Raw genomic sequence first — 23599 nt, 5'->3', positions numbered from 1 at the left:
AATTGCATAAATGGGTTATGGAGTGTCAAAATGGTTACTGTGTAACACACATGGGAATCTGCATACGTGCTCTACAAATGGCTAAGGATGACAAATATCAAGCACCAGGCATTGGAAAATTTGCTGCATCAGCAGGATGCTGTACCCGCTTCATGAATAGGTTTGGCCTGTTTGAGACAAAGAACACAGATTTCCCAGAAACTGCCACAAGACCTTGAAGAAAAAATTATGTCATCCTAGTCATTTATTATCAAACAAAGAAGGATTTATAATTATGACCTGGCAAATATTGGGAATATGGATGAAACTGCCATGACTTTTTATCTTCCAAGCAACAGAACTGTGGCAAGTTTAGGAAAAAACAACATTTTTCTCAAAACCACAGGAAATGAAAAAAAAAACACATTACAGTTGTTCTATCATGTTTGGCTAATGGAACTAAGCTGCATCCTGTCATGAGTTTTAAAAGAAAGACCTTGCCTAAAAAGATCAATTTCCCACCAAGAATTACTGTGTGTGCACATGTTAAAAGCTGGATGGATGAAGATGGTACAAAAAAATGGCTGGGAGAAATTTGGAACCAATGACCAGGAGCAGCCTTAAAGAGAAAGCCATTGTTACTTGTTTGGGATTTGTTCAGAGCCCACCTATCGGATGACATAAAAAAATTGGCAAAATCTAGTAAAGTTACTTTAGCCGTTATTCCAGGTGGCCTTACATCTGTACTGCAGCCTCTAGATGTATCTTTGAATAAGCCTTTTAAAGACCGTGTGCGAAGGATGTTGCGTGAATGTAGGTCATCTGGTCAAGCCCGACTACCAAAAGGAGTCAATCTCATGAAGCCTGACATAGAGTTAACAGCAAAGTGGGTTCGAGAGGCATGGGAAGACATTCCAGAAGACATGGTGCAACGTGCCTTCCAGAAATGTAGTATTAGTAATGCTATGGATGGCAGTGAAGACTGCGCTTTGTACGAAAATGACAGCAGTGATGGTGATGACGGCGATCTCAGTGAGGACAGCATCTATGATGACCTCACACCAGCTGAAGCTCTGCATTGGGATACGGATGATGATGAGGAATCCAGTTTTGAAGGATTTTAACTCTTTACATTTTAGCTTGGTTGCTGATTTTAAGCTCAGGGAATAGCACTCTTAAGATATCATTGTTGATACTTTGTTTTTGTTGAACCTATTTTCCACTAACTGTACTGGTTTACTAATGTTAAATGACTTGTCCTTCTATTTAAAATAAATATTTAAATACATTACCCCACTGATGTCTCAATTTTTAGTAATTTTATTTTCATTTGTTTTGATTATTGAAACTCACCAATAGCTTCTGCATTTTTCACCCTAGGCTTCTACTCAAGTCAATCAGTTTTTCTGGTTTCCCAGGTAATAATTAGGTACCTCAGCTTATACTCGGGTCGGCTTATATTCGAGTATATACGGTAGTTAATTATAGCCAATGGGTCTTATTTAGATCTAAGTAAGCAAAATTGTGTGTTCATAAATGTAGTAATGTAGGATATTGTACAATAAGTATTGCTACAAAATCATAGAAACCTTTATTAGATAGAAAATATAAAAATGTGAAGCTATTGTTACCTTATAGATACTCCATCTAGCTCTATACATTTCTTATGGCAGTGTTTCTATCTCTATTATAATCTTTCCCCAAAGAATTCTGTGCCCTTTAATTTACAACAAGCCAAAACAGCAGTTTGGTATATTCAAGTGACTCAATTTTATTTCTTTGAAATGCTCTTTCCTCAATTTGGGGAGCAAAATAAATTCTGAAGGGGCAAGATCAAACTTGTAAGATGATGGAGTAAGATTTACCTAGAAAATCTTCATAGGACAGTCCTTGCTACCTTTGAGAATGAACTAGTGCATTGTCATGATGTGAAAAATACTGACACAATTTTCATACCCTTTTCTCACCAATGTACACTTCTTTTAAAAAAATTTTAAATGTTATTTTTTAACCAATGTATATTCTAACTTTCCTAAAACTTCTTCCTAATAATTTGCATTATCATCCTGAGTCCTTTACAAAAAATGTATTAGGAGTACCCCTTTAGGATCCCAAATGTCTTCCTGATCTTATGAGATGACTTCTGTGCCTTGAATTTAATTGCCCCAGGAGATTCCTGTTGAAGCACTACTTTGAACCCTGCTCTTTGACTTGTAGTGATAAATCCAAGGCTTGTCCCAGATTTCAAGTTCTTCTATAAAACCATCTTCATTAAATTCATTATTACATAAAAGATTGCTGGCCCCAACCCGTGTAAAGCTGACCCCCTCACTAGAAGAATGTGCTACAGAGGTCAACACTGACGCTACATGCTGGGGAGAAGGGCCAGCCTGTCCAGCCCACGGGAGAGCAAACTAAGAAAGGAAGAGAGAGAGTGTGAGGGACACGACCCCTTTTAGGCACCCCAAGTCCTTAGGTCGAGCAGCTAAGGCACAGAAAGGACTGCCAGGCCAACAAAAGCTCAAGAAATGATGTCCGTGCAGTGGAGCATAGTGCTACAGAGGAAAATATGGGGACACAGAGTGGGCTTTGAGTGTGCTGCCTCTCCCACAGTGGGGCAGAAAGGAAAGGAACATTATAGACCAGCAATGGGAGCTGAGTCACGAAGCCCCTGAGGAATCCCAAAAATAGACTTTAGACTCAGAGGGACAGTGCCTAGAGACCTGCTGGACCAGTGGGGAGATAGTCATGAAGGTCAGCGGATACACTAGGAACTATGTATACGGTTTTTGTTTTGTTGATTTTTTTTAATTGTTGTTGCTGTTGTTTGTTTGTATGTCGGTTGGTGGGTGTTTTGTCTTCATTGTTGCTATTTTATCTATCTATATAAGATAGGCATGAGAAGCAAGCCCAAGGAGAAAGCAATGGGACCAACAATTGGTGGCGTAGGTGGGGTGGGGCGTCTTGGGGGAGGAGGAGCTGGGGAAAGGGAGCAGCGAGCAAACAAGGTCATCGGCAGGAACAACTAGGGATCTAAAATTGGAAGGTGAGTGGGCCATAGAGTTCCTTCCCGGTAGTGGTGTAGCAACCGTACACTAGCCATGAGAAATTACTGAGAGGCAAACAAGAAGTGAACATGGTAGTGGAACAGGAATAAGGTAAAAGGAAAAGAGGACAGAACTAGGAAGCAAAACTATTTATGGAGGTATAAACATAAAATTGTACATATGTAAATATATGAATGCATAAAAATAGGGTTAATATGGCAATGCACTGAGGTAGTGGATGGACTTGGCCTCTACTTAAGTACTCCCTCAACACAAGAACACTTTGTTCTAATAATGTGGCACTGAGTGATGTCCAATGCCTCAACACGATCGCTGAAGACAAACTGGGTGCATAAGCAAATGTGGTGAAGAAAGCAGATGGTACCTGGCTATTAAAAGATATAGCGTCTGCGGTCTTAAAAGCTTGAAGCCAAACCAGCAGCCATCAAGCAGGGAAGCAATAAAGCCCACATGGAAGAAACACACCAGCCAGTGTGATCATGAGGTGTCGCGTGGAACAGCCATCAGAAGTTCAAAATAAACCTCATCAAGGTGATGGAGAGAGGTCAAAGTAGAGACCCAAAGCCCGTCCGTAGATAATGGACGTCCCTGCACAGAGGGGCTGCAAAAGAGAAAATGCATCCAGGGGGCAATTTAGCACCAATGAAATATATAACACTCCTCTTGTTCTTTAATCCTTCCTCCCCCGACTATTATGATCACAGTCCAACTTTGTAACTCCCATGTGACCGGTGAACAAACAGATGACAGTTTTCAATATATAGAAGTCAGGAAAGCCAAACCCCCTCAGAAACAGTAATGGGAGCAATGATTCCAGTAGGATAGGGGAAGGGTCAAGAAGGGGTTAAAAGGCAACGGATGACAATAATGGAAGAATAACCCCCATCAGGTTGGGGGAAACAAATACCAAGATAGTAAGTGAAGGGATAGAATGGGCAGTGAAAGATATGTACAAATAATAACAACAATATACAATATATTAAGGGTTCACAGGGTGGGGAAGAGGGGAAAAAAGAAGAGCTGATATGAAAGGGCTCAAGAATGATAATACTTAGTAATTGCTGATGCCAACAATTGTACATGTCTGCTTGTTATAATGGATGTATAGATTGTTATAACTTATGTAAGAGACCCCAATAAAAATGACTTATTAAAAATAAAATAAATTGTGTTGGCCAAATCAGGAATGAGCATAGCCTTGGGACTACTGCTTTCTGTAGCGGCTGTAATTCTTGAAGAGAGTAAGGGGGCTGTGGGTGACAGCACAGAGCCCACCACAGGGCAGTCCAGTTGGAAGACACACATGTGCACACGGGAGATAATAATGCACTGTCATGAAAAATAGAATAGGGTTAAATACGGGGCTCTACATAGACAAAGGGACTCCAAGGGATTGCAAATGGCTAGTATACTGGCTGCTAAGTGAAAGGTTGGCAGTTCAAGAAAGCCCAAAGATGCATTATAAGAAAAGACTATAAATTTACAAGGTGGCTTCAAGTATGGAAAAGTGAGATTGAAAGATAATGAAAAATTTCCAGGAACTTTCCAAAGCCTCACTATACTTTCCCTAGAGTCAAACATTAAAAACCCTACAAAGCACCATTCTACCCTGACAGCCATGTGGGTGACCATGCATTAACATCAACTAGATCAGTGGTTCTCAACCTTCCTAATGCTGTGACCCTGTAATACAGTTCCTCATGTTGTGGTGACCCCCCCAACCATAAATTTATTTTCATTTCTACTTCATAACTGTAATTTTGCTACTGTTATGAATCGGGCAACCCATGTGAACGTGTCCTTCGATCCCTAAAGGGTTCGCGACCCACAGGTTGAGAACCACTGAACTAGATGAAGCTGGTTGATTTTATTGGCACATCTAAAAGAGGTATTTTTCCACAGCACTGAAGGGACCAAGGAAGCTTCTTTATAGAGAATGTTGCATGTAATAATAATAATGTCATGAAGGGCATTATATAGTTACATAATTTCATGTCAATTAGATTTAGTGGAGGGGTAGAGTTTAGTCTGTCAATTAGGTCATAGCCTGATGATGCCCATGGCCTTCTCATGAGGATTCTGGGAGCTTCCTCTCTTTCTCCCTGAAGGCAGACCACACACTCTAGACACTCAAGAGAGTTGGAGCAGCCAAACGGAGACCCAGGCCAGCACTGAGATGCTTCCACCACCACTGGATCCATAAGACTGTGCAGCCTCTAGTCTGTGATCTTCCTGAATTTTGCATCGCTGCATGTGGCTGCATGAGTCTTAAGAGATTTATGGACTAATGTTAGACTTGTGGACTTGATCTGGAATGGGCTGGGATATTTTCTCAATATGCAAATGCTCCGTGATATCAAGCTCTCTCTTACACATAAAAAATCATAATAAAATAAGGGGAGGGTATTCTTTCTATCTCCACAGGAAAGGGAGACAGAGACTAGGTTTCAACCCAATGTGCCTAGACGTTAATACAACATACCGGTAGGTACCAGGGAACCAATAGAGACGTCTGCAAGCTGGGTCCCAATCCCGACTATGTGGACACCCCCCAGCCCTCAGAAGAATGTACTTCAGAGGACAGCACTGGGGCTACAGCTTGGGGAGAGGGGCAAGTCGAATTAGAACACACGGGAGAAATGAAAAGGGATGGAGAGGGAGCAGAGGACATCCCGGTCCGCCAGACATGAGGACGATGTTCCTGCACGGAGCAGGCAACACACTGGGAGGACTGTAGGGCAGGCCCCAGCACAGGACATAACGTCTTTCACTGAACCACAGCGCTGCAGGAAACAGCACTGGAAACACAGTGCAGGTAGAGTACACGGTCGGGCCCCATCACGCTGGGGCTGAGCACTGAGGGCATGCAGCAGAGTGATGAAACCCCTGGGGAATACCAAAAATAGACATTGGAGACAGAGTGTGGCATGAGTGTAGCATCCCATCACTCAACTGGAAAACACTCGTGAAGGTCAACAAACAGCCTTGAACTACTTATAGGCTTTTCCATTTTTTGTCAGTGGCTTTCTTTTTGTGATTATTTTGTTTTTGTTGTTGTTTTGTTGGTTTTTACTTCCTTTGCCTAGTTTTGCCTAATGTATCTGCATGTCTATCTAGGTAAGACAAGTGGGATAAATAAACAAATAGATTGGAGATGAAAAGAATGGGACCGATGATGGTTCTGGAGGTATATGGGAGAAGAAGAGGTGGAAGAAAGGAAGGGGGTGGGGGACCTACCCAGGGAAAAGGGAACAATGAACTTAAATCAGTGGAAGATAGGTCAGAGGATGCCTAGTAGGGCTTAAGGGCAATGTAGCAGTGAGGAATTACTAAAACTGAATGAAGGTCTAACATGATGGTGGGACAAGAGGAAAGTGAAAAGGAAATAGAAAAAAGAACCAGGAGGCAAAGGACATTTATAGAGAGCTAAATACAGCCATGTACATATATAAATATATATATAATGAGAGGGAAATAGAACATGTACTCTTATCTGTATGTTAAAAATTAAGGTTGCAGATGGACATTGGGCTCATCGACTCAAGTACTCCCTCAACGCAAGAAGAGTTTGTTGTAAAAATCGGCATTCTGTGATGCTTACCTTGCCAACAGGATCACTGAACATAAAATGGGTGCATAAGCAAATGTGGTAAAGAAAGCTGATGGTGTCAGCTATCAAGAGATATCGCGTCTAGAGTCTTAAAGACTTGAAGATAAACAAGCAGCCATCTAGCTGAGAAGCAAAAACGTCCACATGGAAAAAGCACACCAGCCTGTGGGATCATGACTTGTCAACTGGATCAGGTACCAGGCATCTAAGACCCAGAACAAAATCATACCCAATGTAAATGGGGTGGGGGTGCAGGAGCATGGACTGGAGACCCAATGCCTATCTGTAGACAATTGGACATCCCCTCCTCACAGAGGAGTCACAGAGAAGAGTCAAGCCAGTCAGGGTATAATATAGCACCGATGAAGCACACAACTTTCCTCTAGTTCTTTTGTGCTTCCTTCACCCCACTACTGTGACCTCAATTCTACCTTACAAATCGGACTTGACCAGAGCATGCACACTGCTACAGATGAGAGCTCACAACACGGGGAATCCAGGATAGATAAACCCCTCAGGGCCAACAAGCAGAACAGAGATGCCAAGAGGATTAGGGGAGGGCGAGGGGAAAAAGGGGGGATTGATCACAAGGATAAAGCTATAACCCCCTCCCAGGGGGATGAATAATGCAAGAGTAGGTGAGGGGCGATGAAGGACAATGAAAATATGGAAATAATAATCTATAACTTATCAGGGGTTTGTGAGAGAGGGCGGACAGGGGAGGGATGGGGAAGAAATGTGGAGCTGGTGTCAGGGGCTCAAGTGGGAAGAGAATACTTTGGAAATGATGATGGCAGCATATGTGCAAAGGTGCTTGACACAGTGAATGAATGTACAGATTGTGATAAGAGATGTAAGAGCCCCCAATAAAATTATTTTTTTAATAAATTTTTTAAAATGCTATTTGTAGTACAGACCTGGATCTTATGTAAAATTCTCATCTTGAAAAAGAATTTCACTATTAAAATCCTTCCGTTAAAAAAAGACTGATAAATCAGTTCTCTGAAGTAGCTGATCTTCCTACTATACTTTTGGCATTCGTCAAGCAAAAAACTTTGAGGCCAAGATGCCTGCTTAAAACTGGAAATGCTACAAAATGTGGAGCCCAACTTCAGTAGCTCTCACATTAAATAGTAATTCTATAGATTTCCTTCAACAGGGTCTGGACTTCACCAGTTTATTCATTTAACAAGCTGAATGTCTTCATCCTCCCTCTTAGCTCATCCTTAAGGTCTTCCTGGTTTTGTTGAAATGCCTTATTGGTCTAACAACATAGTTTTATGTGAAGCAGCATTTTTAAAACATATCGCAAAACTTCAATGATTTAGAAATTTGTCCATTTGTGTTATGTTAAAATTTGGCATAACTAAACTTTTTAAAAAATCCATTTTATTAGGGGCTCTTACACAATCCATACACACATCAATTGTGTAAAGCACATTTGTACATTCTCAAAACATTTGCTTTCCACCACTTAAGCCCTTGGCATCAGCTCATTTTTTCCACTCCCTCCCTGCTCCCCCGCCTTCCTCATGAACCCTTGATAATTTATAAATTATTATTTTCTCCTATCTTGTACTGTGGGACGTCTCTCTCTACCCCCACTTTTCTGTCGTCTGTCCCCAGGGAGGAGGTCACATGTAGATACTTGTAATAGACTCCCCCTTAGCAACCCACCCTCCCTCCACCCTCCACCACTCTCACCACTGGTCCTGAAGCGATTATCCGCCCTGGATCCCCTGTGTTTCCAGTTCCTATCTGTACCAGTGTACATCCTCTGATCTAGCCAGATTTGTAAGGTAGAATTGAGATCATGATAGTGGGTGGGTGCAGGGGCAGGGAAGGAAGCATTTAGGAACTAGAGGAAAGCTGTATGTTTCATCGTTGTTACATCGCACCCTGACTCGTCTCCTCCCCAAGACCCTTCTGTCAGGGATGGCCACTTGCCTACAAATGGGCTTTGGGTCTCCACTCCGCACTCACCACCTCATTTTCTTTTTTTGAGGTACCCAATGAGACAGCCCAAAATTTCAAAAAAAAATTATTAAAAGATACTACCTTTCCAGAGTTCAAACCACTTAGTAAATATTCCTTTTTTCTAGTCTCACTCACTTCCTGCCATTAGGTCAGTTCCGGTCTTTCGGATACGGTAGCACTGCCCCTGTGGGTTCTCAAGATTGGAACTTTGTAGGAATACAAAACCTCACTTTTTCCCATGGAACAGCAGGTGATTTCAAATTGCCAACCTTGTAGTTAGCAGCTTCATAACTAAGGTTGTGAAAAGCATGTTATTTATCACTCTGTCCCAAATCCAGCATTTTAGCTTAAACATATTACCTGACTGTTGTCTCCTCAGAGTATTGTGAAGGCACGACTACTCACCTTCCGTACAACTGAGTACTTCTCAACTTCTTCAATGAAAAAAAGCATGCGGCTTTCATTATTTATCTTTGTCTGCCTTGCCGCCTCACCTAGCAAGGCTTTGGCAAGAATGTTTACAGAAATTTACAGATACAATTCAAAGTCATTTTTCTATTCCCAGTATGGAGCAGGGTGTCTGACATATTGCAGAAGCTAAGTAAATGATAGAATGAAGGATAAAGAAGAAATAGACAAATGTCTGAAATATGCCTGTAATATACTGGTAGGAAGATTAGTAGTAGAAAGAGTTAATGTTTAATTTCAGGACACTTATGTAGTGATAATTACTGTTAACTAACTAGTCACCAAACTGAAATCAACTCACTACAATCAAGTTGATTTGGACACGAATAGAACTGCTCCTGCAGGTTTCCAAGACTCTAAATATTCACGGGAGTAGAAAGCCTAATCTTTCTCCAGAGGAGCAACTGGTGGCAGGCCCTGGTGTGTAGTGGGCTATGCATTAGGCTGCTAACCATAAAGTCAGCAGCTTGAAACTGCTCACATACTCAAATTAAAAAGCAGGAATAATAAAGACTCATCTTTCTGAGCCTAAATAAATTACTATTTAATTGTACATTGAAACTTCAATGGAGAAGGCAGCTGATTTGTCAAATACTTGTGTGACGACATTAATATAAATGCTATTCAGGCCAGGTAAGAATTTACTTACTTGTAATACTGCTTCTGAAGAGCTGACATCTCCACTCGGAGAATCTGTTCTACTTTGGCAGGAAGGGATTTCTCCACATCCTTCTTAACTCTCCGGAGAAGGAAAGGCTCCAGCACCTTATGAAGACTCTGGTAGCCATTCTCTCGCCCTTTCCCATGGTCTTCCTCGAAATCTTCCCAGAACTCAAACCTAAAATAAAATAATAAATGAATATTTCGTTACACAGAGGGGGGAAAAAGCATTTTTTCAAGTGAAAATTTATTTTTAAATGAACTTATAGAACAAATAACAATAAAAAGGTCATCTTTTCCTATAGAGAAAGCAAAATTAATTAAATTGTCACTAACCCTGGAATGAGAGAGGGAAGATGAAAATAAAAGGGAGTATCAATGGAATAATCGACTGTGTCAGATTACACTAAATACAGGTTTCCATTACTGAGCCTGAATCTGGAGTCTAAAAATACTTCAGTATCTCATGCAAACAGGTTACAAATTAAACACTAGAAGTTTGTTTTATGAGGCAATATATAAATTGTGGGAAAAATTAAATTCAGAGTTACACGAATAATTCGTGGCAATTTCATTACAGCCCAAAGACAAGTAACATAATGTTCAATAATAATCATCACTGTTCCTAGATTGGAGCATTAATGGACTATATTCATTAACTAGATGATAGGCCAGACAAAATGTCCAAAAAATGATAATTTTTGATAATAGAATTGGGTATATACTATAAATTAATTCGTTTGAATAGGTGAGAGAGTATGATACTAATTGAGGCTAGAACGGGAAACTCAAGTCATTGCCCCACAATCTGCTCTGTGACACTAACTGACCCTGCCTGCTAAACGCTAGTTGAGTTCTAGACTGAAAAAGCCAAGTGATTTAAGGTTACTAGAGTTCTGTAGGCCCAAATAATTAAGTTAACATTAACTATTGAAAGAGACAAAAAGGAACTATCAGTGCTATTAATTCTGTCACTTTCTGGTAAGATGGAAAAATCACAGACTGCCACTAGTGCTGCCGTCCATAGTTAACTGTCATTTCTGAGCTCGTGCGCGCCTACACCAACATCGCCCTGAGTAACACCCTAGTAATTACCCCTGGCTTAGACAATATGCTCCTTGGGAGTCGAGATCTAAAAATACAGTATCAACACACCTGTATCTGAAGTAAATGGTGATTTTTATTTATGCTTCGTCACACTATTAGCCAATGTTCCATAAACACAGAATAAGTGAGAAATTACAACTAGGTAAAGAAGATTAAAAGAATGTAAACTGAGCTGTCTCAATGCTAGCAATACCACACATCACACACAAAATAAGTGAAACTGGAAATCTGTAAGGACTACCATTCTACCAAGGTATTTTCCTGACTACCCAGGAGCCAATTTCAAGAGACTGTTTTAATGTACTTGACTCACATTACAATGCATGAAAACTACACTACTGGAGTCTCTCGGGGGGGGGGGGGGTGCCAATAAACACTACTTGGCTATTAAGATAATGGAAGTTTTGAGTTCACTCAGAACCCATTTTTTTTTGTTTTGTTTTTTTTTGTTTGTTTTTGTTTTGTTTTGTTTTGTTTTATTTTTTTTAAACAATTTATTGGGCTGATACAATTCTTTTCACAGTTCATACATATACATACATCAATTGTATACAGCACATCTGTACAGTCTTTGCCCTAATCATTTTTTTTCTCTTTTCTTCTTTTACATTTTATTAGGGACTCAAACAACTCTTACCACAATCCATACATATACATACATCAATTGTATAAAGCACATCCATACATTCCCTGCCCCAATCATTCTCAAGGCATTTGCTCTCCACTTAAGCCCCTTGCATCAGGTCCTCTTTTTTTTTCCCCCTCCCTCCCCATTCCCCCCTCCCTCATATGCCCTTGGTAATTTATACATCGTTATTTTGTCATATATATGTCTGAAAATAGTGTGGGTTTGTTCGGGGGTGGGTTTGTTTGTTTTGATTTGCGAAGAGAAATACTTTCTCAAACACTGTGTTTAACTCCAGTGCATCACTGCTTAAGGGATTCAACAGGCCCTATGGGAAATTATGGCTGATATTACCCAAAACGTCACCTCTAATAGAGTTATTCAAAATTCCTCCCTTCAATCCTGGAAAGTGGGGTGAGTATGTAGGATGTCAGTTGTTCACCAGGGACAGAAAAAGTTAATGACAACAACTGGGGAGTAAGCAGCCCTCCATTTCACTTCACCACCAAGTACCCAATAGCAAACTGTGGCCAAGGTCTTACTTGTAAAAATGGTACCACATGTTTTTCTATATCAGCACAGCTACTTCCTATGCCTTAAAACAGGCTTTTGCCCATCTTGATGGTGTTTTGAACAATCCACTTTTTATCTTATTAGATTCTTAAGTTAAAGGTACATTGGTTTTGGCCACAGAAGCCTTAAAATTAAATCTTAGATCAACTGCTTATTAACTGAAATGAAGGACATGTTATCTCTATAAGCCAATATAAGTGAATGGGGGAGGGGGGGAGTATGGAGTAGAGACCCAAATACCATTTCTAGGCCACTGGACATCCCCTGACAGAAAGGTCTCAGGGAGGAGACGAGCCAGTTAGGGTGCGATGTAGCAACTATAAAACATACAACTTTCCTCTAGTTCCTAAATGCTTCCTTCCCCACCCCCCACCCACCCACTAACATGATCCCAATTCTACCTTACAAATACGGCTAGACCAGAGGATGTACACTGGTACAGATAGGAACTGCAAACACAGGGAACCCAGGGTGGATGATCCCTTCAGCACCAGTGGTGTGAGTGGCGATACTGGGAGGGTAGATTGGAAAGGGGAAACAGATTACAAGGATCTACATGTGACCTCCTCCCTTGGGGGGACAACGGACAACAGAAAAGTGGGTGAAGGGAGACGGACAGTGCAAGATATGACAAAATAATAATTTATAAATTATCAAGGGTTCATGAGGGAGGAGGGAGTAGGGAGGGAGGGGGAAATGAGGAGCTGATGCCAGGGGCTTAGATGGAGAGCAAATGATGAGGACAATGAATGTACAAATGTGCTTACTACACAATTGATATATGTATGAATTGTGGTAAGCGTTGTATGAGCCCCCTGATAAAACAATTTTTAATAAAATAATTTTTTCATAAAAGCCTTTATGAAACATGAGAAATAACTATTTTTGGTTTATCAAGATTAAATATCGGGTGCTCATGTATAGGAACACTTTAACGTTAAGTAAATATCATTATTATTTAACGTGATCTACAGATTTAATGTAATCCCAATCCAGATTCCAGTGGTATTCTTTAAAGAGATGGAAAACTAATCACCAGCCTCCTATGTAAAGGATAAGAAAAGCCCTACTAAGGAAGAAATAGTAGGAGCCCTCACCTTCCCAGACTCATAATCTACCACTGCCTCATCACTTTCATCAAACCAGCCTGATACTAGCTTAACAACAGATTCCAAGAAGAATAGAACAGAACCCAGGAATGAATCCATTGGCCTATGGAGCAACTGCTCTTGACAAAAACCCAAACTGATGAGACAGAGAAGAGTCTCTTTAACAAATGCAGATGGAAAAACTTTAGATAACTATTTGCAGAAAAATAAGACAGGACCTTTTTCTCACACCACGTACAAAAATGAATTCAATGATGGAACAAAGACCTGAAGTAAACCTTTAAACTATTCAAAGATCATCAATGAAAAATTAAAAAGACACCAAGCGGCCCTACATATGGCATAAATACAGTAAAAAATATAACTGAAAATACAAAAACAGAAGACAAAAAAGATGACTAAACCCTCCTAAAAATATACTTATGTACATAAAAAAATTCACCAAAAATATGGAAAAAGCAGCAACAGACTGAGAAAATAAATTTTGGTTATGACATACTGGACAAGAGAATAATCTTTAAACTTATAATAATTTGAAAGTAAATGAAAACACCTCAACAACAAAAATATAATCCAATTTAAAAATTGACAAAGAGCACAAACAAAAACTTCAAAGACATTCAGGCAGCCAACATACACGTGGCAAAATGCTCACAATTATTAGTCCTTAGAGAGCGACAAATCAAAACAACTACAAGATATAATCTCAGATGATCATTAACAACAAAGCTACACACACAACAAAGAAAGCAGCCTTCCCTTTGCAGCCTTCCCACCCTGCAGAGAGGACTGCAAAGTGGTGCGATCACTGTGGGAAGCAATGCGGTGCTTCCTTACAAGGCTGGGTACAAACAGCATATGATCCAGTAATCCTGGATGTATAGCCTAGAGAAATAGGAGACCTGACAACCAGATAGATGCACATCCATGATCGAGGCAGAATTAGCAACAACAAAAAATGAGAAACCAATGAATGAATAAACGACTGTACATACACACAATAGAACGCAATGCAATGTTAAATAATAATGGTGAATTTGTGAAACACTTTAAAAAATAAGGAATTTGGAAGACATTAATGCTTACTGAATCAAGTTAATCACAAAGAAATAAATATTGAAAGAAAAAAATTTAAGATCAAAAGGATAAATCTTACTTGAACGGTTACCTTGTCAGCCGATCCCCCCTCTGATGTACACTAGGCCTGATCTGGTATTCAATATTTTCTCTATTTTTTTGTATTTGTCTGTTCATTTAGAGGTTTATCTCAGATGTGTTATATCATTGGGAGTCACCCTCTTGAATTTGTGTTGTATGTTTTTCTGATTTTCAGTATATGAAACCCAGGCTTGATGAACTTATAGGGACAGCAAGTAGAATAAGGTGTTTTGTTTTGTTGGGGGGGTGGTAAGTGGAGGAGGGGTTTTAAAGGTAGCCAATGTCAAATTCAGAAAGGAAAAGGATGTTCTAAAAACGGATTGTGGTACTAATTGTACAATACGGCTTGGTGTGATTGGACTATAGTATAATATGTTATCTATACTAACTCCCAATAAAACAGTTTTGAAAAAATTTTAAGTTTTAAAGAATCAAGAAAACTTTTTCACATAAAAAGCAGCATTATTAAAAAAGAGGACCTGATGCAAAGGGCTTCAGTGGAGAGCAAATGCTTTGAAAATGATTAGGGCAAAGAATGTACAGATGTGCTTTATACAGTTGATGTACGTATATGTATGGATTGTGATAAGAGTTGTAGGAGCCCCTAATAAAATGTTTTTTTTAAAAAGCAGCTTTTTTTAATGATTATCAGTCAGGTAAATTACTAGACGCTAGACACGTTAACTTGGGTAAACTGGAAACAATATGCATAAGTTAGTAAGAAATCGTTAAGACAAGAAAGACAAGGACGAAGTACAATATTACATATAAGAGATGTAAAATACTGTTATAGACACAGAGTTGCAATAATAGAATTATGAAAAATCCACAAAAGTGGATACATAGATACACAGCTGAACACAGGCAGGAAGGTAAATGAAACTATAGCCATGAACATATAAGGATCAGACAGCTCATATATATGTGTTGCAAATATAAACATAGTAGAGCACACAAAATGCAAACTTATGAAAACACCTTGGCCGTAACCAAACCTTGAGGAAATGAGTCACTAGAAACCCAGGGCTCATGACAATTGTCTCGGGACAACAAGATCAATTGGCACAACCTAGTCCATAAAGAAAATGCTCCACATTCTATTTTGGTAAGTAGCTACTGGGCTCATAAAAGTTGGCCACTTTATAGTCTAACTTTTGGTTTCTCCCCATCTGGAATAGAATATGAAAGAAGTGGAAAACAGTCTCGTTTAAGGGGCTAATATAACATGAAACACTTAGCCTCCACGACCGTGAGACCAGAACTAGGTGGTATCCACCAACCACCATGAGCGTGCAGAAAGGGAGCACTGACAGAGGACCGGACAGAGTGGGAGAAAACTGTGGAACAACATCCGCAATAATTTTTAAAACCCTGGCTTCCTGGTCAGATAGAAATGTAAAAAGGATGGCCTTCAGTCACCGTCTGGCCTGCCTGAACTCACTTCCATGTCTCAATGTTCAGACATCAGTAGAAAGAGCTATAAAAGATAAATATTAACAGTAAACAGGTAGATAGTTCCTTTGAACAATCAGTCTTTCAAGATCCAAAGGGCACTACTTGCTCAAGGACAAAGTTCAGACTAAAGATCTAGAAAAAAAGACATTGCAGAGCAGCTGACTGATGTAAAATTGTGAGAACTGCAAGCAACAACATGAAACAAAATTGGCATGAACTGCTGAATGGAAAACGGATTTACTCTATAGACCTGCAACCAATTCATAATAAAAGCTATAAAGAAGAGAAAAAAACGAGAAATCAAAAATGAGAAAACATTAGGGAGCAAAATATATGAATGGGCTTCAGAAACTTCATACAAAAAATTCCATTATTTTTAAGTGCGTTTTTCAATATACTTTTGAAGCCCCCTCGTATACAGAGGTCAGAAAGTATTGCTACTTGAGTCCCAATTCAAACATATATTTTCATTCCCAAAAAATGTGTTCAAACATGTCTATGTAGTCAGTGGACAGCTGAAGTTCAGTTCTCACTATTGGTTTCCTCATGGAACCTTCAAAAAGAGGCGCAATAAGAATAGTGGTTTCGGGAACAGAGCAATGAAGTCCCCAGGAATACCAACAATAAGACTTTGGAGCCAGGGCATGGTACCCCATCAGACTCAACCAGAAAACACTCCAAAAGGCCAACAAATAGTCTTTGAACTAATGTGAAACAAGCTTTTCTTTTTTGTTGTTTGTTGTGGGTTTTTTTGGTTTGTTTTATTTGTCATTGGCTTTTTGTTGTTGTTTTCTTTTATTGCTTGGTTTTGATTTATCTTGTTTTTGTGCATGTTAGTATCTCTGCAGGTCTGTCTCAATAAGATAGGCTGGATGAAAATCTGGAGGAGAAAACAATGGGACCAACAGTTCTGGGGGAACATGGGAGATGGGGAGGTGAAGGGAGAGGGTGAGGTGGAGAGAAAGGAAGGGACAAGGGAACAAGTGATCCAAATCGGTGGTGAGGAGAGTGTAGGAGGCCTGGTAAGGCGTGACCAAGGGTAATGTAACCAAGAAGAATTACTGAAACCCAAATGAAGGCTGAGCATGATAGTGGGATGAGAGGAAAATAAAAGGAAATAAAGGAAAGAGCTAGGAGGCAAAGGGCATTTATAGAGGTCTAAATAAAGGCATGTACATAAGTAAATATATTTATATATGAGGATGGGAAAATAGATGTGTGTGTGCACATATTTATAGGTTGAGTATTAAGGTAGCAGATGGACACTGGTCCCCCACTCAAGTACTCCCTCAATTCAAGAATACTTGGTTCTATTAAACTGGCATTTCATGATGCTCACCTTCCCCACACAATCTGATGACAAAGCAGGTGAATAAGCAAATGTGGTGAAGAAAGCTAATGGTGGCCAGCTATCAAGAGATACAGTGTCTGGGGTCTAAAAGGCTTGAAGATAAACAAGCGGCCATCTAGCTCAGAAGCAACAAGGCCCACATGGAAGCACACCAGCCTGTGTGAACACGAGGTATTAAAGGGATCAGGTATCAGGCATCAAAGAACAAAAAATCATATCATTGTGAATGAGGGGCAGTACAGATTGGGGTTCCAAACCCCATCTGTAGGCAACTGGACATCCCCTTACAGAAGAGCTGTGAGGAGACAAGTCAGTCAGGGGGCAGTGTAGCAACGATGAAACATACAACTTTCCTCTAGTTCCTAACTGTCCCCTCCCCCCACTATCATGATCCCAATTCTACCTTACAAATCTGGCTAGACCAGAAGATCAGGGAATCCAGGGCAGATGATCCCTTCAGGACCAGTAGCGAGAGTGGCAATTCCAGGAGAGTGGGGTAGAAAGGGGGGAACTGATTACAGGGAGCTACATATAACCTGCTCACTAGGGGATGGACAACAGAAAAGTGGGTAAAGGGAGACCTCAGACAGTGTATGATATGACAAAATAATAATTTATCAATTATCAAGGGTTCATGAGGGAGGGGAGAGCGGGAAGGGAGGGGGAAAAATAGGGAGCTGATGCCAGGGGCTTATGTGGAGAGCAAATGTTTTGAGAATGATGAGGGTTACTGATGTACAAGTGTGCTTTATACAACTGATGTACGTATGGATTGTGTTAAGAGCTGTATGAGTCACCAATAAAATGATTTTAAAAAGACTAGTGGTTTCAAGGTGATCTGCCAATATCATTAAATTCAAGGCAGATACATCAGCTGAGTAAGCTATGGGAACTATTTCCACCAAAGGGGGAATCTTGATAAGGTTTTTTTAAATAACAAAGGAAAATTAAAACAGCTTTTTAAAGGAAGAAATTTCAAGAAAATTGCTTCTGTGAGAAAAAAAAATTTAGAAAGTCATCCGAAGGAATGTTTTCCATCATAATGCACCTGTTCATTTTTCAAAGGTAAGAAGGGTTGTCTTATGAGAATTTTGTAAGAAAACTTTATGCCATCCACACTTTAGCCCTGATCTTACAACTTCAGGCTTGAATTTATTCCCAAATGCACAGAACATTTCAAAGGCACACAACCCTAATTCTTTGAGAATGCTATTGTTTTAATTTGGCATAAATCAAAAGGTATAGGATTCTTTGGGGGAAAAGGATTAGGAATAGAAATGCCCCTTGCAGGTGTATATAGACTTAGAAGATGTGTCGAGAAACAGAGCCACATTTTGACTTTTTATTTAATAACGGTTTCTATGATTTTGTAACAATGCTTTCTGACTCACCCTAATATATGCAGATATATATAGACTTAGATACAGATGATGTGTTAAGACAGGGAATCCAGTATAGATAAAACCCTTCAGGGCCAACAGAGAGTAGACACCAGGAGGATTAGGGGAGGGTGGGGGGAGAAAGGGGAATTGATGGATCATAGGATCAACCTATAACCCCCCAACCAGGGGGATGAACCATGGAAAAGTGGGTTAGGGGTGACAGAGGATGATGTAAGATATGAAAACAATAATCTATAACTTATCGAGGGATCTGGGGAGCATATATCAGGGGCTCAAGTGGGAAGAGAATGCTTTATGTGGATGAATGTATGGATTGTGATAATAGATGTAAGAACCCCCAATAAAAGTATTTAGTAATTTTTTTTTAAAAACTGGAGGGGAAAAAAATAAATTTAAAAAATAACAGAGGAAAAGGGTATAAATACAGTACACTGTAACTCTGAATTCAAGAAAAAAAACTAACTTCAGATAACAGAATAAGAACAGTGGGTGTCACATGGAAGAAGCACACCAGCTGTGTGATCACAAGGTATCGATGAGAGCAGGTATTAAGCATCAAAGAGCAAAAAAGCATAACATTGTGAATGGGGGGGGAGTGCGGAGTGGAGACCCAAAGCCCATCTGTAAGCAACTGGACATCCCCTTACACAAGAATCACAGGGAGGAGACGAGGCAGTCAGGGTGCAGTATAGCACTGAGGAAACATACAACTTTGCTCTAGTTCTTTAGTGCTTCCTCACCCCCACCCCCACTATCATGATCCAAATTCTACCTTATAACTTGCTAGACCAGAGGATGTACATTGGGTACAGATAAGATCTGGAAAGACAGGGAATCCAGGACAGATAAACCCCTCAGGGCCAACAATGAGAGTAGCAATACCAGGAGGCTAAGGGGAAGGTGGGGGAGAAAGTGGGAACCGATCACAATGATCTACATATAACCCCCTCCCTGGGGGACAGACAACTGAAAAGTGGGTGGAGACGTCAGTGTAAGACATGACAAAATAATTTATAAATTATCAAGGGTTCATGAGGGAGGGGACAAAATGAGGAGCTGATATCAAGGGCTCCAGTAGAAAGCAAATGTTTAGGGAATGATGATGGCAACAAATGTACAAATGTGCTTGACACAATGGATGGATGGATGGATGGATAGATGGATGGTGATGAGAGTTGTATGCAACCCCAATAAAATGATTAAAAACAAAGAAAAAGAACAGTGGGTGCCTAGAAAGCTTAGCAACTGACTGTAAGGTAACATAAAGAAACTTTCTGAGAGGCTGGAAATTTTCTATCTTTTGATCTAAATGTTGGTTTTGTGAGTTTATGCTCGCTCTTCACAAAATTTAACAGACTGCTTAAAAAACATAAAAACTGTTTTTCTTCTCCTGTTAAATGTTACTCCAATAAAAATAACATCACCTCGAAAACAAAAAATAGATGTGTCTAGAAACAGAGTCATATCTTGATTTTTTATTTAATAACGGTTTCTATGACTTTATAGCAATACTTTCTTTGAGTTACCCTAGTATATAGAAATTCTCAGTACTGAAAACATATTTGTTTAAAAAAATAGAAAGTTATTATTTCTAATTCTCTGTATATTATCTGCTTTACAACATCCATCTTTACAAACCAGTGTGTCATACTGTGGTGAATTATGTAGCTGTGAGGCTGGAAGCCATGTCACTGGTATTTCAAATGCCAGCTGTCACCCAGAGTCAGCAGTTCTCACCCTGTGGGTTGTGACCCCTTTGGGGGTCAAGCAACCCTCCTTTCACAGGGGTCGCCCGATTCATACCAGTAGCAAAATTAGTTATGAAGTAGCCACGAAAATAACTGTATGGTTGGGGTCACAACATGAGGAACTGTATTAAAGGGTCACAGCATGAGGAAGGTTGAGAACCACTGCCCAAAGTGAAGACAAGTTTCAGTGGAACATAAAGACTAAGAACAGAAACCAAGGAGGTGGTGGCCCACTAGAGGAAGGAGCTGTGGAAAACCTGATGCATAGTTCTGAAAACCTCTCAGATCCTTCCGAGACAGTGCCCAGGATGAGGCTGCGCTTATTAAGCAGAGTCTATCATGGGGACGTGGATCCATTAGCGCCTGCAGGAGCGGAGCATTCAGGGTCTTCATTTTCTCAGGGATACAACTCCTGGTAAGGAGACACGGCTGCAAAAAATCTGCTGATGATCAGCACTTGGAATATGTGAAATATAAATATGGAAGTTTGAAGTCATCAAAAATAAAATGGAACGCAGAAAGATCAATATCCTAGGCAGTAGTGAGCTGCAATGGACTGCTATCAGCCATTTTGAATCAGAAAATCATGGTTTACTCTACTGGGAATAATATAATCAAGATCAGTGGAGTGGAATTCACTGACAAAAAGGACATTGTAAAATCAATCAAAAGTACAATGCAATTTGTGATAGCATTTTTTATATCCACCTTCAAGGAGATCCAATCAATATTAACATTATTTGAATTTATGTAGTAACAATTAAAGCTAGTGATAAAGAAACGGAAGTATCCTACCACTATCCTAACACTATTTATAAACACTAAATAAATGGATATGCAAAGTGTGCTTAAGTAAAATGGAATACTAGTCATCCAGTAGAAGAAATGAAACCTCAATACATGTTAAAATATGATGGAGCTTGGAGCCATTGTGCGGAGTGAAACAAGTCACTCATAAAAGGACAAATTAGTGGTTATCAGGGGTGTGAAAGGGAGGGAAAGAATGGTTTGACCGTGATAGAAACACCACATTAAGAATAGGGGTACGCTGCGCTTTGGGAGTTGCTGGTGCTGCCGCGGCTGAGGAACCCGTCCTGCTTGGGAAATGGTGTGTGAGAACAGTGAAAGGGAACATGGTGCTGCCGTCATGCCAGATACGTGGAAGACGGAGCAAGGGTCACCACACAGAACGTGGTAGAAGAAAGGGAAAAGAAAACAAAGCTTTGACTTCAAAAAGAGCAAGATAGAATCCCCACGGAAAGAGTAAGTTCTCTGCCTGCAAGATTTGCAAAAGTTCTGTGCACCAGCCCAGTTCTCATTACTGCCACAGCTGTGCCTACAAAAAGGTTTGGAACCAAAAACTTTGAAACAAGCAAACTCCATCTACTTACTCATGAGGTCTCTGGAGTTCTATGATTTTAATTTCTGCTTTGAACTGCTAAGGCTTAACATAGATGTGCAAATTACAAAACAACTTGTTTTTAACACAAATAATTAAGTTTGGGATAAACTGTTCAATAGTCATTAATTTGCTCTCAAGAAGGAATAGTAAAAATGTAATTAGTTTCTGTCTTAAGTTGTTATTTTTCTTAACGAACATTTTATTTGACTAAAGTATGTAGCTAATTTAATTGGGGGGTGGGGAATTTCCCAGTTCTGAATGCATTTTAATTTCACATTATTCATGCAGTCCCATTGTTTTATCTACTTCTTTTGTGAGTATTGCAAGAACGAACAGGAGATTGTTGGTACTTTGCTCTGGGCCTGGTATCGATACCTGTGATTCCTCCCTTCTTTTCGGTTGCATACCCAAGTCCCTTATAGGTTGTCTTGCTCCCTTGCTGCAGTTACTCAGGGATTTTAACTGTCTGAAACACTGTTGCCAAATGCTCCTTTTGTACTGGCCCAGAGTCAAATCAGTGACTCTTTAGATGTGTGAACTTGGGTTAGTTACTCTTGATGTAAGATTCCCAGTTCCTTTGATATGAGAACAAGGAAGACTCAGTATGTCCCAACTGATATACCAGACTTCACAAATACATATGTAAACGTTACCTTAAATTCAACTGTCATTGAAAGCCTGAAAAATAAAGTGTTTGTCCATGATAACATGTAATAAGTTTATTTTCAGTAAAAAAAATAGGGTTACGCAAGCCTATTATTTTAATTGCTGTCAACAAGTTGTACACCTATAAAAATTGAAATAGAAAAAGTTGTATAATCGATATATATTAGCAATAGCCCAAAAAATAGCTATTAAGGCTGCTTATGGGATTTGATGTTTTGATTTACGGTCATGGTTTCATGGACATCCAAGTTAAGTGAGTGAATAATATATTTACTACCTCAGTTCTACCTCCCTGGTTCATTATGTAGGGGTCTTAAATGCTAATAGATGGCTGTGCAAGGGACAGCCATTGGTTTCTACTCACTGGAGCAAGAAAGGAAGGAGCGATAGGAATAGGAGGAGGATATGGAATGTGTGGTTAATTGCCTCCATAAACAATTGTTTCGTTGGCCCTAAGGCCAGAAGAACTGGGTGGTGCTCAACTATCATTAGTGAATATTCTGATCAAAGATTCTATAGAAGAATCCCATCCCAGAACGGAATTTTAAGTACTGTATATACTTGAGTATGAGCCAACCCAAATGTCAGCCGAGGCACCTTATTTTACCACAAAAACTGCATAAAAATGTGCTGGAAAACTCGGCTTATACACGAGTAATATGATACTCAGGGAAATCTTACATCAAGAGTAAGAATTCATGTATTGAGAGGAGGAACAAGTCAGAAAAGGAAAGTACACCAGTAGGACAATATACAACCAATATCACTAAATATTACATGTGTAAACTCTTGGATTGGTGTATGTTTTGCTTTATTTCTAAATAAAAGCAAAATAAACATTAAACACTTGAGAGGCCTTGATAAGGAACACACAAAAATTTGCATAAATTTTAAAAGGCAACAAAAAGTGAAACAAAGATGAGTAAATATACAGAATGCAAATAGTGAAATAAGAGTCTGAATTAATCATAGCCATAATATAATATATATGGACACATTAAATACACCAATCAAAAGGATTGTTAGGCTACATTAAAGAAAACTTAAGATCTAACTATACACTGTCTATAGAGACATTTCAGACTCAGAGAAAAAAACAATTAAGTTAAACGTCAGAAAATGGTGTACCACACACACAGTACCAGAAGAGAGTTGAGAAGTTACAGTACTATCACACAAAATCGACTTAATGAATAAGAAATATTAAAAAGCTTCAAAATGATGAAATGATCACTGTATC

At 39.5% G+C, this 23599-nt stretch overlaps 1 protein-coding gene across 3 annotated transcripts in view; it reads right to left on the bottom strand.

Annotated features, from left to right (window-relative positions):
* The window catches only part of CHD2 (chromodomain helicase DNA binding protein 2), a 159398-nt gene that overhangs the window by 76399 nt on the left and 59400 nt on the right, over positions 1 to 23599 (bottom strand). For all 3 annotated transcript variants that reach the window (XM_075557881.1, XM_075557880.1, XM_075557882.1), the window contains one exon: positions 9752 to 9940. In XM_075557881.1, the coding sequence (XP_075413996.1) occupies positions 9752 to 9940 (189 nt within the window). The remainder of the gene's footprint in view (positions 1 to 9751; positions 9941 to 23599) is intronic.

This window comes from Tenrec ecaudatus, chromosome 9 (genome assembly GCF_050624435.1).
Source record: "Tenrec ecaudatus isolate mTenEca1 chromosome 9, mTenEca1.hap1, whole genome shotgun sequence".
Classification (NCBI taxonomy): domain Eukaryota; kingdom Metazoa; phylum Chordata; class Mammalia; order Afrosoricida; family Tenrecidae; genus Tenrec; species Tenrec ecaudatus.
The sequence above is the reverse complement of the archived record's forward strand: the minus strand, read 5'-3'. Positions and strand labels throughout refer to the sequence as shown.